General features: G+C 41.0%; 1 protein-coding gene across 1 annotated transcript in view; it reads right to left on the bottom strand.

The window, feature by feature from the left end:
• Nucleotides 1-4,463: 4,463 nt before the first annotated feature.
• Nucleotides 4,464-14,478, bottom strand: part of LOC108901176 (protein ELFN1) — a 103,918-nt gene continuing 93,903 nt past the window's right edge. The window contains exons 3-6 of the mRNA XM_018702596.2: nucleotides 13,356-14,102; nucleotides 13,113-13,266; nucleotides 11,407-11,573; nucleotides 4,464-10,065 (exon numbers count right to left, since the gene is read on the bottom strand). Of these exons, the coding sequence (XP_018558112.1) occupies nucleotides 7,983-10,065; nucleotides 11,407-11,573; nucleotides 13,113-13,266; nucleotides 13,356-13,639 (2,688 nt within the window). The 5' untranslated portion in view covers nucleotides 13,640-14,102 and the 3' untranslated portion in view covers nucleotides 4,464-7,982. The remainder of the gene's footprint in view (nucleotides 10,066-11,406; nucleotides 11,574-13,112; nucleotides 13,267-13,355; nucleotides 14,103-14,478) is intronic.

Raw genomic sequence — 14,478 nt, 5'->3', positions numbered from 1 at the left:
TTGATAAGACCACATCTAGAAAGGGCAGCTCTCAACCACAGTGCTTCAAAACTAGACTTAATGTAGGTTCTCCTCTAGCAGCAGTAATACCAGGAGTTGTTTGGCTGCCCTTTTCAACTGCCCCACTGGGTACAGGACTGAAGTCTTCCATTCTGCTGGCCAGGAATGGTCTTTAATAAGCTGCCCCACACCATGACTGCGTTATGTGCATTTCTGTAAATATCACATATAATTTTAAAAGTTCAACAACAAAATCAAATCTCATAAAAGTTTTAGATTTAATTTTGTTTTATTTTAATGTATTTGTATAAAAAGTCTGTCTCGCTTTCTGTGCATCTATTAATGTTTAAGTTTGCACAAAAACCAGAGTGCTTGCAACTACACAGAGTACTCCTGTCTGTCTGCCTGTGAGAGTCTGAGAGTGAGCGAGAGATCAGAGGTGTCACAAAGGGAGGAAAATGAGGTTGTGGAGACAGATGATGTAACCATGGAGACATACCAAACTCACCTGCCCTGGGTTAAAATCACACAGGACAGATTCGAGATGGAAGGATAATGAGAATATCCTGTTAGGACATGTTCTCTTCTCACAGTCTTGATAGAGGCCGCCCACCGTCAGGCCCCTAAGCCACTTGTACCGCAGCAGTTTAAAGATAAGGGGTAATGAACCTCGCCAGTGTTGTACTGAAGTTGCAATTTTCAGTCAGTCAGTTTGGGATGGAATTGGACATCTCCTGCACATGAATTACACCGCCAGTATAAATCTAAAGGGTTGGGAAGATAAGCCCCTGGGCCGGGTTTATTGTACTTTAACTCTGTGTCATTGCCTACATGTGCACTTGACTATGCTGCCACATGTGAGTGTACAAAATCTGAACACCATAATAAATCTTATTAGAAACTCAACATTGGAGATAATGAGGTAATGAAAATCCTGTTTTTAGTGAGTGTTTTAAGAGTTACATGCTCCTCTAGTGTGTTAATAGTAACAATAATTATCTTAAGAGACATTGTGAGCAACGTTCTTATTTGCTTTCTTGAAGACAGATGAAAAAATTGAATTCCGCTGTCTGCGTGTTAAAGGTGAAAGTATTCTTTTCAAGTGAATCCCCATTTTGTTTGTATCAAGCAAAGAAGGATAAGTATGCATGTTCTCTAAATTATACGCATTCCTGCAGTTGGTCTATTCAGACCCTGAACTAAAGTGAAAGCAATTATGCAACAATTGCAATAATGTAAAAATGCATATGCCTGTAATGAGAGCTATTAAACTAATCTCCTTCTACCTTAGGGCACGAACTTATCAGTTTGAAATAGACTGATTGGCAGTGAAAATAAAATAGATCAAAATGACTTGAAAGAAGGCAATTATGAAATGGAAATACTTATGGACCCTAAATTGGTACTTAAGTACAGTACACACAGTGACAAAACTAGCTAGTTTCCTCCTGCTTCTGAACTTTATGATAAGCTATGCTAGTCGCCTCTAGTTCCTCTATAAACTCAGATGTGAGAGTGGTACCAATCCTCCCATCTAACTGCCATCAAGATGGTGAATAGATATATTTCCCAAAATGTCAGACTACACCTTTACAAACTGTAGATACTGTGTAAAATATATGCGGGATTCATAAAATTTGGCATTTTGGAGGTTTTTATCTGACAACAGCAACATTTTATTACAAAATTAAATTTACTTTAAACTGAAAACTCTGGATCCTACTTTTCCTACTCGACTGTGTCTTCCAATTAGACTTTACCTTTACTTTACCTGCCTTGTAAACACCAGCATTTTCCAGACGTGAGATTCATTTAGGTTTTTCATCCTTCTTTTGTAACCACAGTGTCAGAGAGTATTATAAAATGTGCATGGAAAGTGAAAGAGTAAAGCTGCTGCCTTGTGTTGCACTCCTGATGTGTCTCAGAGCAATGCACTTACCTGCTTCATGCACAGTAAAGCTTCTCATTAAACGCCTCTGAATGAAATTGGATGGTGTAACTGTGTAGAAAATGGCTGTGTGTGTGTGTATGTGTGTGTGTTTGTAAATAAAGGTAGCCTAGATTTCAGATTATGCTGGTGTTTTAGCTGCTGACAGTTCGAACTCCAACCACGTCAAACCTTTTTGTTTGGCACAAAACATCCTGAAATTGTCGGAGAAGTAGGTTACATCGCCAGCGTCATATCGGTAAACACCGTGTAGCTCCGTGGAAAAAATAAGACAGTTTGTAATTATTTCCTAAAATCTGTCAGTATTATTTTAAATGCTGCATTTTCTTGGTGCATTCAACAACAATTTTTAAATATGCTTTGACTGGCTCGGTGCAGAGATACTCACTCTCAAGACACTCCTCATTAGATGGTTCACTTGGTCCATTCACTAGCTGCTGTCAATTAAAATTCAGCAAAGTAAGCATCCTAATTCATTTCACCAAGGACACGCTCCAAATAGGGCCTTTCATTCACAGTGCCAATCCAACATGGCATTACCTCTTTTTTCCCCCTTGTTTGAAGTCTTTCTTGAGGCAGCATTTTGACTGGGGGTGTCTTGGATTTGTCAGTGTCTATGTTCATCCAAGTTTTCCTAAAGCAGATTTGGCCCATATTTACATCTACTCTGATTTTGTTTGGACTCAGACATAAAAAGTGCTTAGGTCTGCCAAGAATATATTTTTTACATGAGTTATGCAATTTATTTAACAGGATTATATTTAACTACAAGCCAAAAAAATGGTTCACCAATATCAGTCAGTCATGGATTAACCAATTTGAATTATTAATTATTGTGATGTCTTCATGTTGTTGTGTGATGTTATAAAACTACAAATTCACTACAAGTCTGTATTAGTAATGAATATTGAACTCTGTATGACTGTGTGCACCCACAGAGTTAACAACGTACAGTATCAGGTAGTAGGACACTGTTTAAGTACAGACTTTTATGTGTCCATTAGCGTCTGATGAATCATCCTAAAGGGCTTCTTCACCCAAATTACAAAGAAACTAATTTCCTCACTCACCTCCAATAGAATCTTGCCTTTCAGACACTTTAGGTTTAATGTGTCTAGGTTTTCAGATATCAGTCTGTGAGATTTCTGCCTCCAGTCCAGTGCAATATAAGTGAATGTAGTTTTGTTTTTATTGGCCATATTAAAGGTGATTACTCAAGAGTAACTTTGTCTCTTGACAGGCACATTGCTGCGTTTTTTGCTACTTTTTAGTGGCATGTCGATGCAGTTCACCACTGTGGTTCAGACTGATGTATCTCAACAACAAATCTGTACAGACATTCATAGTTCCCAGAGAATAAATCCTGTTGACTGTCGATCCCTAGATGTTTCCTCTTGCGCCACCAGCAGGTCAGTATTTTCAATACTAAACTGGAGAATGTTAAAATGCTAACTTTAGCATTTAGCTCAGATCGCTGCCGTGCCAAAGTACAGGCTCACAGAGCTGCTAGCATGGCTGTGGACTTGATACTGTAAAAACTAAAAACATCATAGCATTCAAATTTATCGATAATGGGGATGAAGCAGAGGGCTGAGAGACACATATTTCAAAACCTGGGCAAATAAAACCAAAGTTAGCTGGTCATGGCTGGATGCCACTTGAGACTAGGTGAAAAAATATTTTGTTTTTGTACCTTGGGTAAACTGGCTAATAAAACTTCTCTCAGATGAATGACCCTTGCATGTCTTGGGCTCATTGTCCAGTTGTTACTACAATGCAAAGTAGTCAATACCAACAGTTTTTGTAGGAGCTACTTTATTGGAAATGTTTAATAGTGTGTCCTCTAGATTGTGTTTTTTCTGTTGATTCTTTTTATACATTTCTATTTTTTGCTTTCAGCAGCACCCCAGACAAAATTGTAGTTTCCCTCCATTGTATTGAAATGGAAGCAGAACCACAGAGACAGACTACTGGAACTAAGTAAGAAAATATGTTTTTTGTGATTTGGTAAACTGACCCTTTAAGCATTTACCTCAGGGATTTATTAAGAGAGCTGGATATGGCACCATTGCTCAGGGTTGCTTGCAGTTTGTCTCTGTTACCACTCACAGCATGGAAAAAAATCCTCTGTGGTCTAAAAGGCATGTTCCCCATAGATCACCTTCTAAAAGAGAAGTTTGTAAGGCTGTTGACATGAGTGTCATGTTTCATCATCTCAATGTAAGGTCTACAGAGTGAACAGGCGGGGCCAGCGGGCAAATCACAAATGCATATGTGCAGTGGTGCTGCACAACATGGAAGCAAACCCTAGAAAACTTTTAGGCTCATGCGCCAGACGAGCAATTTTCATTAAAGTCACTGGGTGCCATCTTTAAGTCCCATATCCAGTTCCTTTAATACATCCATGATTTACTCAAGCAGAAGTAATCAGCCATCTTTGAAATGTGAAATGAAAGTCCTGAGTGTGTTGAAAACTTCTCGCATGCATATGGTTTCTCCAGGAAAGGAGACGATGAAAGAAAGGCTATTTTATTGTGCTCATTTAAATTTTTTGACAAGAAAATAAAGAAAGCCTCTGAGAGATCCTATGGCAGAGCGTTCTCTATCTATCTCTCTATCTCTTGCTCTCTCACTCCTGAGTCATTCACCAGAAGAATATATCACAACATTCCACTGAAGATTTCCTTGCAGCATGCTCCATTGTCGTTTCTGTCTGTTGTCAGAAGGACCTCTATTTATTTCCACTTTCTAGGCATTGTTGTTTCAAAAACACAGTTTCTCTTCATCACGCTTCAAAGAATAGCAGCGCTGATTAGGGTCACTGTCAACTGGTCGCCTTGACCGTCTGCTCGTCGTCGTCTGATTCTAGACTAGCTCTGCTACTCTCTGACACATGATAAATTCAAGCCATTATTGTTCATAAACAGAACAGAAAAAAACAAAAACAGTTTAATACATCGCTACATTGATATTACAGTTACTCAAAGAATGCTCAAGTGAGGCTTAAGAGTCAAGCAATTACAAAATTGCAGTCAGGAAAGTATAAGTTAAGAAACAAAGATTTTTTTTCGATTTTCAAAGCAATGCTTAAGTTAAAAAGATTAAAGAAAATCGAATGTTTTTAAGGCTGTTGTTTAGTTAAAGCCACAATCTGGGACGTGTAATGCAGAAACAACCACGGCTCATCAGTTTCCTTTTGGATCAGAGTCATTTGCTGCAGAAGCAGAGGAACCATGTCATAGCTGCTGCAGTGAGTACGGTGAAAAAAACTGCCTCTTTGAAAACACACAATTAAATGTGCTTTAGCAGTGCTACAAACAGCAGTGGTGATTTCACTAACCCACGATTATGGCTTTAACTGGGCTTAATGACTTGAGCATTCTGAACTCATTATAGCAGAGAAAAGATATTTTATACAGTGTTTCCATTCACCAATAAACTTTTCATTGTTTGCCAGCTCTGTTGTTCCTCTTTCTTTTGTAAGGTTGGAGTCAATTCTGTTTCAATTCAGAAAGCGGACTTGGTGCGATTCAGTCAGTCAAGCATTTGTAATTACAAATTGTTTGTCAGTACTGTGAACACTACAAGCTTGTTAATTTCAAAATCCACTGAATTGAAATGTTCTCGACTCCATCCCCGGTTTACAGTCTTCTTAAATGAATTGTTGTAGCACAGTTCTGTAGAGGATAAACAGCAGTATTTTTGTTATCACATTTTTTCTCCTCTTTTCAGCCTCCTGTTTTTAAATCCTGCAGATATTGCAGTTATACATGTAGTCTTTTTTCACCACACTAGTGATACTAATCACACTACTTAAACACTTCTTATATCTAGAACTTTTTCAGCTGAAAACCTTTGATAAGGCAGAACCCCATTGCTATTACATCAGTAGCCATCTGCAATTTTGGGCTTCTCGTAGACAACATTTGGTTCAGTCTGTGACACAGACTGGTGTTAGGAAAGTTGTCCATGAGAATCTGCCCTCAGTGGGCAAAGATTTGGTCTGATTTTTTTCTTTTTTTTTGAAAGTCAAATATTCCTTATTTATCTCCAATCCTGAAACACAAGTGGCCATCTGATGAAAGTTTTCTGCCAGACAGATGAAGACACTGTTTGAATACAGCTCATACATCAGAAACAGAAAAACCAGCTGCTAAACAGTATTAATTTCTCAGAGAATACATTCATCTGTGTGTGGTTGTGGCTGTGTGTGCATGAGTACACTTGTATGTGTGTGTATACATGTGCTAAAGTAAAGCAACTGTAAGGGTGATGGTGGGTGAATAGTTGGGGCCAGGTCAGGGGCTATAGGGGTCAATTTTACTACCACAGTACTTTGGTCTTTAGAAATGATTGGAGGATAGAAGGGGAGCAGTGAGCCAATGGTGGTGGATCGTTTTGTGCAAATTGTTGTTCTGTTTGGCAAACTAATGTGTATCGATGTGAAGGAGAAGAGAGGTCTGTAAATAGTAGTATTTAAAATCATTTCAAATACTTCTTTGTGATTTATCAAGTTGGCACAATGGCACCACAGTGGAACCAGAGGAATCCAAAAAACAAAAAGTAAAAACTTGGGAGATGGGGAGAGGGGAAAAAATGAGTTGTTGATAAAACACAGTGGAGCTACAGTGTATCGGGAAGGAAGCTGAGAGTTTTAGGTCTTTTCCTAAGAGTCGTTTCTTGATTTTGAACAGTGCAGATATGTTTCCCCTGTGGGAATTGAAGACATTCATTTGAAGATTAGAATTTTTAGTTCGATTTCAAAATCAAAAACGTACCATTGTAAGTGAGCAGGTAGGTAACTAACTTGGGATTCTGGTTTCTGAAAAGTCTGAAAGATTTCAAAACCATGTTGTACAAACAAAACAGTCACCTCTGTTGCAAATATAGAACTTCTCTCTCTCATCTGTACAGCGTTCCCTCTTTAGGAGGATGAGGAGCAGGTGTAGCAGGGGTTCACCAAGAGAAAAGACGGGTTTGTTTTTGGCTCAGCAGAGAGCACATTCCTCTTGGTAGAAAAGAAGAAATCAAATGTCTCGTCCATCGTACTGTTTGTCTCTGTTAGTGTGCACTTCTCAGATGAGAGGTTCAAAACAGTCAAAACACAGTCACACGACAGAGCCATGCCATATTCAAATAATAGAATATTAATGATGAGGATCATAGGAATAATAAGAAGACCAGTAATGATAATAAGAATAATTAATAGTAATAACAACATATCATTCTAAGTTTTTTAAATTCTGTATATAAAAACAGTGGCGAGGAGATGTTGGTACACAGTAGGGCTCTACTATTCCCTTGGTTGATTTGGCACATTATATTCACTCTCTGGTGAGAGCTACCTACTCATTCTCAGCACAGTTGAATATTTCTGTTGCCTGGCGACCCATCCAGAATTTCTCGTTCCGATGTTTTAAATCACGGCAAATCTTTCAGCGTGTCTGCTCTTGCGGTTGTATCGCAGGACGCGATGCAAAAAACCACCTCCTCAGCAACGCAAAAATCTTGATCAAGCCACCGACATAATGAGAATCGGTGAGGTTAATCTGCCGTGGTCAGGAATGATGAATGTCAGTCTCAAGGCAGATCAAAAGCATAGCCAGGCTGTTCAGGATGAGTTGCCCGGCAACAATTAAGGTTTCTGTTCTTAATGTTGATTCTTTTTTTTTAAATTTCTTCATTCAAAACTTAGTACAAATAGCTACATCAGTCTGAGCTATAATTTTCATTACATTACAAAAAGTAACTCAGTCTCTCTATACGTTATGATTTTTGTTGTTCAATATAATATATTAGTTTGGTCCTCCTTCATGTTCTCAGAAGAAAAGGCTTAGTTTGTGTAAAGTGTGAGCCAGTGTTTGTGTGTATATCCATTAATGTGTGCAATCTGAATCTGTAGATCCTGCAAGTTGTGTGTGTTTGTGTGTATTTACAGGTCTTTTTTGTATCAGTCTGTGTATCTGCATCAATATGTTATGGGTGCAGTGCTATCTTTCCATCTTCAAAGTGTTTGGGGTCTTCAGGCGTGGGATCAGGCCTTCTGCTGGGCAGACACGCCCTTCCAGTAGTCCAGTATGTCGTGAAGATCCTCATCCTTGGCAAACTGAACCTTTCGCCTCAGCGCGTGTCCGGCTGCCACATATCCTTCATCCTCCATTGATGCCTGCCGGTGCCTCTTACGGTGCAGCTTGAACCTCTCCCACAAGCCTAGGGTTGGGGTGCACAGGAGCCCTTCCTCCTCTTCATCTTCCTCGGGGCTGGAGCAGTAGCTGAGGTTGTGGTACTGGGGTGAGAGTGGGTAGTGAGGTGAGAGCTGGGAGTAGGCCAACTCCCGCTGCTTTGCCTGCCTGCTGAGGGTGAGGGGGTCTAACACAGAAGGCTTGCGACCCCCTGGGTGGTGGTGGAGCTCCTGCAAAATCTGAGGGTGGTGCTGCAGCTCCTGGAGGTGCTGCTGGGAGCCAGGATAAGAGTGGCGGTGTTCATTGTACTGGCGTATTCTCTGGGCTTCTGCTCGCAAAATAGCTGCTGCTGGGGTGACTGTGCGGATGGCCTCTCCTCCCCCGCCTCCTCCTCTCTCTCCAGGTGATGTCCTCTCGATATAGCGGGTCTCTGATGAGTGGTAACCTCCCTCTGAGCGGAAGGAGCGTGGGCTGCGGGCAGAGCCGGGGGAAGAGGAAGTGCTGGGCCTTTTGGAGGTTGGAGGAGCCTCCATGCTGTGGTGTCGCTGCAGAGAATGATGGTAGCTTCTCCCCCTCTCTTCCCTTCCTCCTCTCCCTCCTTTATACACCGGGGAGAGGAACTCACCACCTCTTTCCCCTCTCTCTCCTTGCTCTGAGAGAAGCACCAGCTGTGGCTCTGCAGTTGAAACAGCTCCTCCACCTGCGGATGAGGGCGATTTGATCCCCTGCTGGAAGGAGGTTGACTCAGATTTGAGAGCATCTATACAGTTGTTAATGATCTGGTTAACTTTATCAACTTCTTTAGCAATGGTAGAGATCTCTGCTACAGAGCCCTGGGGATTTGCTTGTGGCGACATCTCCCTTTCTCTCTCTCGTTCTCTCTCCCGCTCTATTCCGGATCCTCTGACCTCCATGTAGTTAAGTTTAGCAGGCTTGTGCGCTGGTGTTTCTATCACCTCCTGCAGCTTGTATGGATCAATCTCACCACCCTGAGGCAGGTACGGCATTCGGGACAGACTGTCCCCAGCAGCAAGCTTCTGGGAAACAGATCCTCCACTCCCTCCCTCTATATCCCCTTCACCACCATACTTGAGCTCTATCAGAGTCCTCTGGATCCTGCTCATCTTTCTCTCCTTCTCCTCCATGATCCTCTTCTTCCTCAGGCAGTGGACGACGAGGCCAAGGAAGAGCAGCATGCCAAACAAGCACCCCAAAATAGTCATGATGTAGTGAGTAGCTGATGACTGATTGGGTACCCTCTCAGGGTCCGCCCGGCGGCCAGTGGAGATGGTCAGACAGGTGTGGTTGAAGCGCAGGGAGTTTCGTATAGAGACCACACAGTATGTGTAGTCAGTGTTAGGTTTTAAGTTTTTGAGCTCGATATTTTCTCTCATATGTTTCAGAGTCTGGATATCTGTGAAGAAGCTGTTGTTATAAAGCACCAGGATGTACATTTTCTTGTACGGATGAGGGATCTGAACTGTTATCACAGCGCTTGAATGTAGCACCTGCTTTAGGGTCATTAACGGACTGTCAAAGATGGGGCTCAAGCTGATTACCTCATCAGGAGGGGTCCCAGAAGCACAATCGTCCAGTCCGCAGGGAGAGGCAGCATCGGGGGACAGGGTGGTTGAATCAGCTGAACTGATGGCATAGAAAGGTGTCACGCTACTGCCATCATCTGTGCATACAATACTGAGCACGTGTAGAGCGGTGCGTTGGGTAGGCATACGAGGGTTCTGGCTCAGGAGGTTGAAGCCAGAGAATCCAACAGGGGAATCGCACACCATCCTCTCACTGGTCCTGTTGGGGAAGGCTGCGAGCCAGTGCAGGAAACCCAGAAGCTCACAAGAGCAGTTGAAGGGGTTTGTGTAAAGTTCACAGGTAGTCAGCTTAGAGAGTCCAGAGAACAAACTGCCATCCAACACCTGGATCCTGAGGAGGACACAAAGGGGAAAAAATATCTTTGATTTAAAGGGAAATTACAATTCTATAGTTAAATACACTATGACTGTCAAATAGTTTGGCATTTCACATCTAGCACTGTCAGATTAATTTACAATTAAAAAAATAAAAAAGCTTTTTGATACTTCTTTATCCCACGTATTCTTCTTCCCTGTCTCAAAACCTAGCTCCTACATTATCCACAATAAAGCTTTTTCACCAACAGCTCAGTTGGAGATTTGGATGTGTGATGCTAGCAGCAGCTAATATAGCCTTGAGCAGAGATGAAGAACATGCTACAGAGGGTCTGATAAAGTCACTTCTTCACTCCACACCCTCGGATTTTTACATTTTTAAAGTTGTACTTCAGCCTTGACTCAAATGACATCACTTAAGGCAATTTTTCAGACTCCAGACAGCTCCCTCTGGAGCTATAAAAGGCTTCATAGCAGTTTTTTTTCACATATGCAGTAGTACTCCCGACGAGACTTTGGTGCGCAAAATTGCCGCACTTCCCTTCCAAATACACTTTTTCCTCAGTCCTCTCAGACTTGAGTTTATGGTCTTAAACATCCCCTAAAATTCCTTTCAACAAGCTCGAAAGAACAGTTAAACTTGTTCCATCCAGTTGTTTCTTTTATATTTTGGTTATCAATACTAATTACATTACCAATAGCAACAACAAAACTGTTACTCCCGCTGAGGAAAAAATAGGGATCTCAACTTTAATTGAAATGATGGTTTGTTGCGGCATTGCATCATGGTCTACTGAGAATACTGTCAGTGAGAGTTTGTATCTCTGATCTTCTGCAGTTTTTTCCCTGTAAGTTTTCCCAACATCAGTGCAAACTGGTGAATTTAGAAAGCAGCCTTTGATCTTTGATTATGAGGTGATGACACTAAGCCTGACATTTAATATCTGATGTTTTGGGTGTGTTTGAGAAATGTGTATTCTGCTATCTGATTGTGACTAGTCTTTTTGTAAATATAATTTAAAATATAGTTTAGGGCTGTAATGATTATGATCAATCAATCATTAAATTGTTTAGTCAATAAAATATCAGAAAACAGTTTAATTTTCCCAGAGCCTATAGTAGCATGTTCAGATTGCTTGTTTTGTCAAACTAACTGTTTAAAATTAAATTTTCTGTGATTAAAATAAAAAACAAAACAAAAAAGTTTATCCATTTATCCAGTACACATTGACTTAAACAGTTAACTGACTTGAAGTTGTCAGTTAATTTTCATCAGTAAATTAGTCACCTTATCATTCCAGCACTACCACTGTATTTGCTCATGCTCTCATGCACATGCACAGACCTAGGTCAATACCTGTTCATGGAGAGATCTATATTCTCTATGTTGGGACATTCCCAGAAGGTGTTAGGTGTAACAGTCTCGATGAGGTTGGCTTGCAGGTAGAGATACTGCAGCTTGCCCAGGCCTCGAAGCATCCCCTCTGTCAGGTTCCTCAACTTGTTAAAGCCCATCTGGAGAACCTGGGGAGACAAAGACAAGTGGGATTATTCTAATCTCTGAAGAGCCGGTTGGTGCCAGGCATCACTCACTACAAGCTGGAAACATACAGAACAAACAGATGACGGTTCAGTACAATTCATGTTTCACATGGTGATCTAAGCCGCTGTGCTGTGCTGAATTTACTCAGATCTTTCTTGTTCACATTTTACCTCCTGGCACAACTCCAGCAGCTGGGGTAGATGTGTAAGCATGCCAGCTCATTATGGCCGCGTGCAGCTAAGTTTGGTGAAGCACTTTTGCCTGAATATTTCTGGAAGCCATAATGAGCAAGTGCTGTCTTTCTTGTGTGTCTGTGTCCTTCTGCGTGTGTGGTGGCGAATGAATTCAGATGCTTTACACAAGTAATGCTAGCAGTATCACAGCGTAAAACAGTACTTGCTACAAATAAAGTTGTTCATTCAAACTTTTACAGAAGTATTATCTACAAAATTAACTTCAATATTTTATAATGCAGAATGGCCCCTTGATGCTTTTTTTGATTCCTTACTTAAAAATGTAAACATGTTTTTCTATAAAACAGTTACTGTACAAGTAGCACATACATACATAGGTGTTGACCTGAACTTTTAAGGTATGTGAACACTGAGCATTTTAATAATGCTTATTTTTAAAACACACTAGTTTTGGCAGCATATCTTAAATGTGAGTAGCAGCTGACTACAGTTACATTAACTGCATCACTCCCAGGTTACACCAAACTTCTGTAGTCAAAACTATATCTGTAGTAATGTCTCCTCAAAAATATTTTGTTATAGAGGTGGCTTGGTCTTGGGCAGCACGTTGCTTTGATCATGAAGATGACACCGTTCTATAGAGTATATAGGCTACCATATAGTATAGAATTAAGTATTCATAGTATGTAGTTTATTTAGAGAATGTCATAGATCCAAGATGAAACTGACAGAAGGGCAGGGCTGAGAGAAAAAGGCACAATTACAAATCTGTCTGCTACTTCAGCACCATGGACAGCACCTTGGATTTTTCAAGACACAGCTACTGATATTTCAGAGCCACGGTCAGGGCCATAGAATCTAACTCCATCAGATAAAGGATCAATGAGTCAGGCAGAGTGGACCTACATGTTCAACTGAACAACCTCTCTGCTCCTGCACTCTATCTGCTACTAGGGAATAGAAGGGGTGGCAGGTTAACAAGGGGGATGCATTTTGGTCATTTTGCTAATAACAGGGATAGCATTCCCCCTCAAATTGCCTTCTGGCATATACTGTAACATTAACCAATGTTATAATAAATGTAGTGGAGCATGAAGTAAAACATTTCCCCATAGAATGTTGTGAAGTAGAGGAGTAAAGTAAAGTTAACATACCAAAGTCATTCTAAATTCTACCTGAATACAATACTTATACATACAACACTCAGTGCAGTTAATCTCCTCTCTTGTGTTTATGTGCACTAACAGGTGCATCTATGAACAGGCATTAGTATGGATGTGAATATGTATGTCCAAGCGTATAAATGAAAATTGCATCATAACTCACCTGGAGGTTGAATTGTGCTGAGAATGCTCCATCTTCCACATAGCTGATATCATTCTTGGTGAGGTTCAGATAGGTTAGGTTGCCAAAGCGACTGAGCGAAGAGTAATGGACAGACCGTATCTTGTTCTCATTCAGCCTCAGATCCACAATGGTGCTGTTGAGAGAGGTGTGAAGGCTGTAGGTGTTTGGAAAAGAAGTGAAATAATGTACAGAAAACTCCCCTTTAGTGTTAAGTTCTCTTACCTGTTAATGTGGGAGGGGATGGCCTCATAAGGCGGCTGGTTCATACTGCAGATAGCCAGCCACACAAAGCCCTTCTCCCCCTCGATGAGCCAACAGTCAGCTGTAACCATTGGCAACCGCATTATTGACAGCAGTGTGAGCCAACAAATGAAGGAGCTGGCTCTGGACAGGACCACTGATGAAGAACCTCCAGTCACATTATGTCTCTGCTGTCCTCTGCACTGGGCCATTTGGGATGGTGTCGCAATATCCATTGGAGAAAGCCGTCCAGAGATGCTTGCCATCTAACATTTATTCAAGCAGGCTGGCGCCATTTGAAAGGGAATGAGGGCTTGGTTATACAGAAATATCTCAATGTGGTGACTTGGTGGTTTCTTCAGATTAATGTCTGTTCTGCTTTTGACGTGGTCACAGCATGGTAAATGCTCCTGTTTCTTGTAGGTGTATTGTAAATTGAAATTGTTAAACTAGTGTAAGGAATTAGGGATTTATCAAAGTAGAAATGAGTGCAGGAATGGGATATATCACTTCATTGGCAGTATGTGGGTCTAGGTAAACTGTATCAATTGTTTAATTAAGGGGTCACATTTGATTTGTAATGTATGAATTGGCAAATAGCAGTCATCCTTGTGCCAGATTGGCTGATACTCATGTCTTCCGTGGCCATCTGCATCTCTGATTGGATAAGCACCTCTTTTCTTTCTTCCTCATTGCTCGCTGCTCTGTACTTGGTGTGAGAACTCGTCCCTAGGGGCAGAAAGAGATGGGAGGAGGGTGTTAGAGAAGAAACACTAATAAAACACAGTGGTTTATTTGGTGAGATACCAACAAACACAACCCTGTTACCAGCATGATGAGATAGAGGTAGTTATTTCTTCTTATATAACAGTCTAGTATGCATATGCCCACACACACACACACACACACACACACAAAAAAAAAAAAAAAATAAAAATATGCATGCACTCACACATTTCCTTCTTGACAAGTCCAATTAGTGCACACATTGGTGCGGGTACACAACAAGCACCTGCAAATCTTTAAAATACACACAGCTTTTTGTTCTACACACACACACACACACATACTCTCTCTCTCTCTCTCTCACACACACGCACACACA

Source organism: Lates calcarifer, linkage group LG5 (assembly GCF_001640805.2).
Source record: "Lates calcarifer isolate ASB-BC8 linkage group LG5, TLL_Latcal_v3, whole genome shotgun sequence".
NCBI classification, from domain to species: Eukaryota; Metazoa; Chordata; class Actinopteri; family Centropomidae; genus Lates; species Lates calcarifer.
The sequence above is the reverse complement of the archived record's forward strand: the minus strand, read 5'-3'. Positions and strand labels throughout refer to the sequence as shown.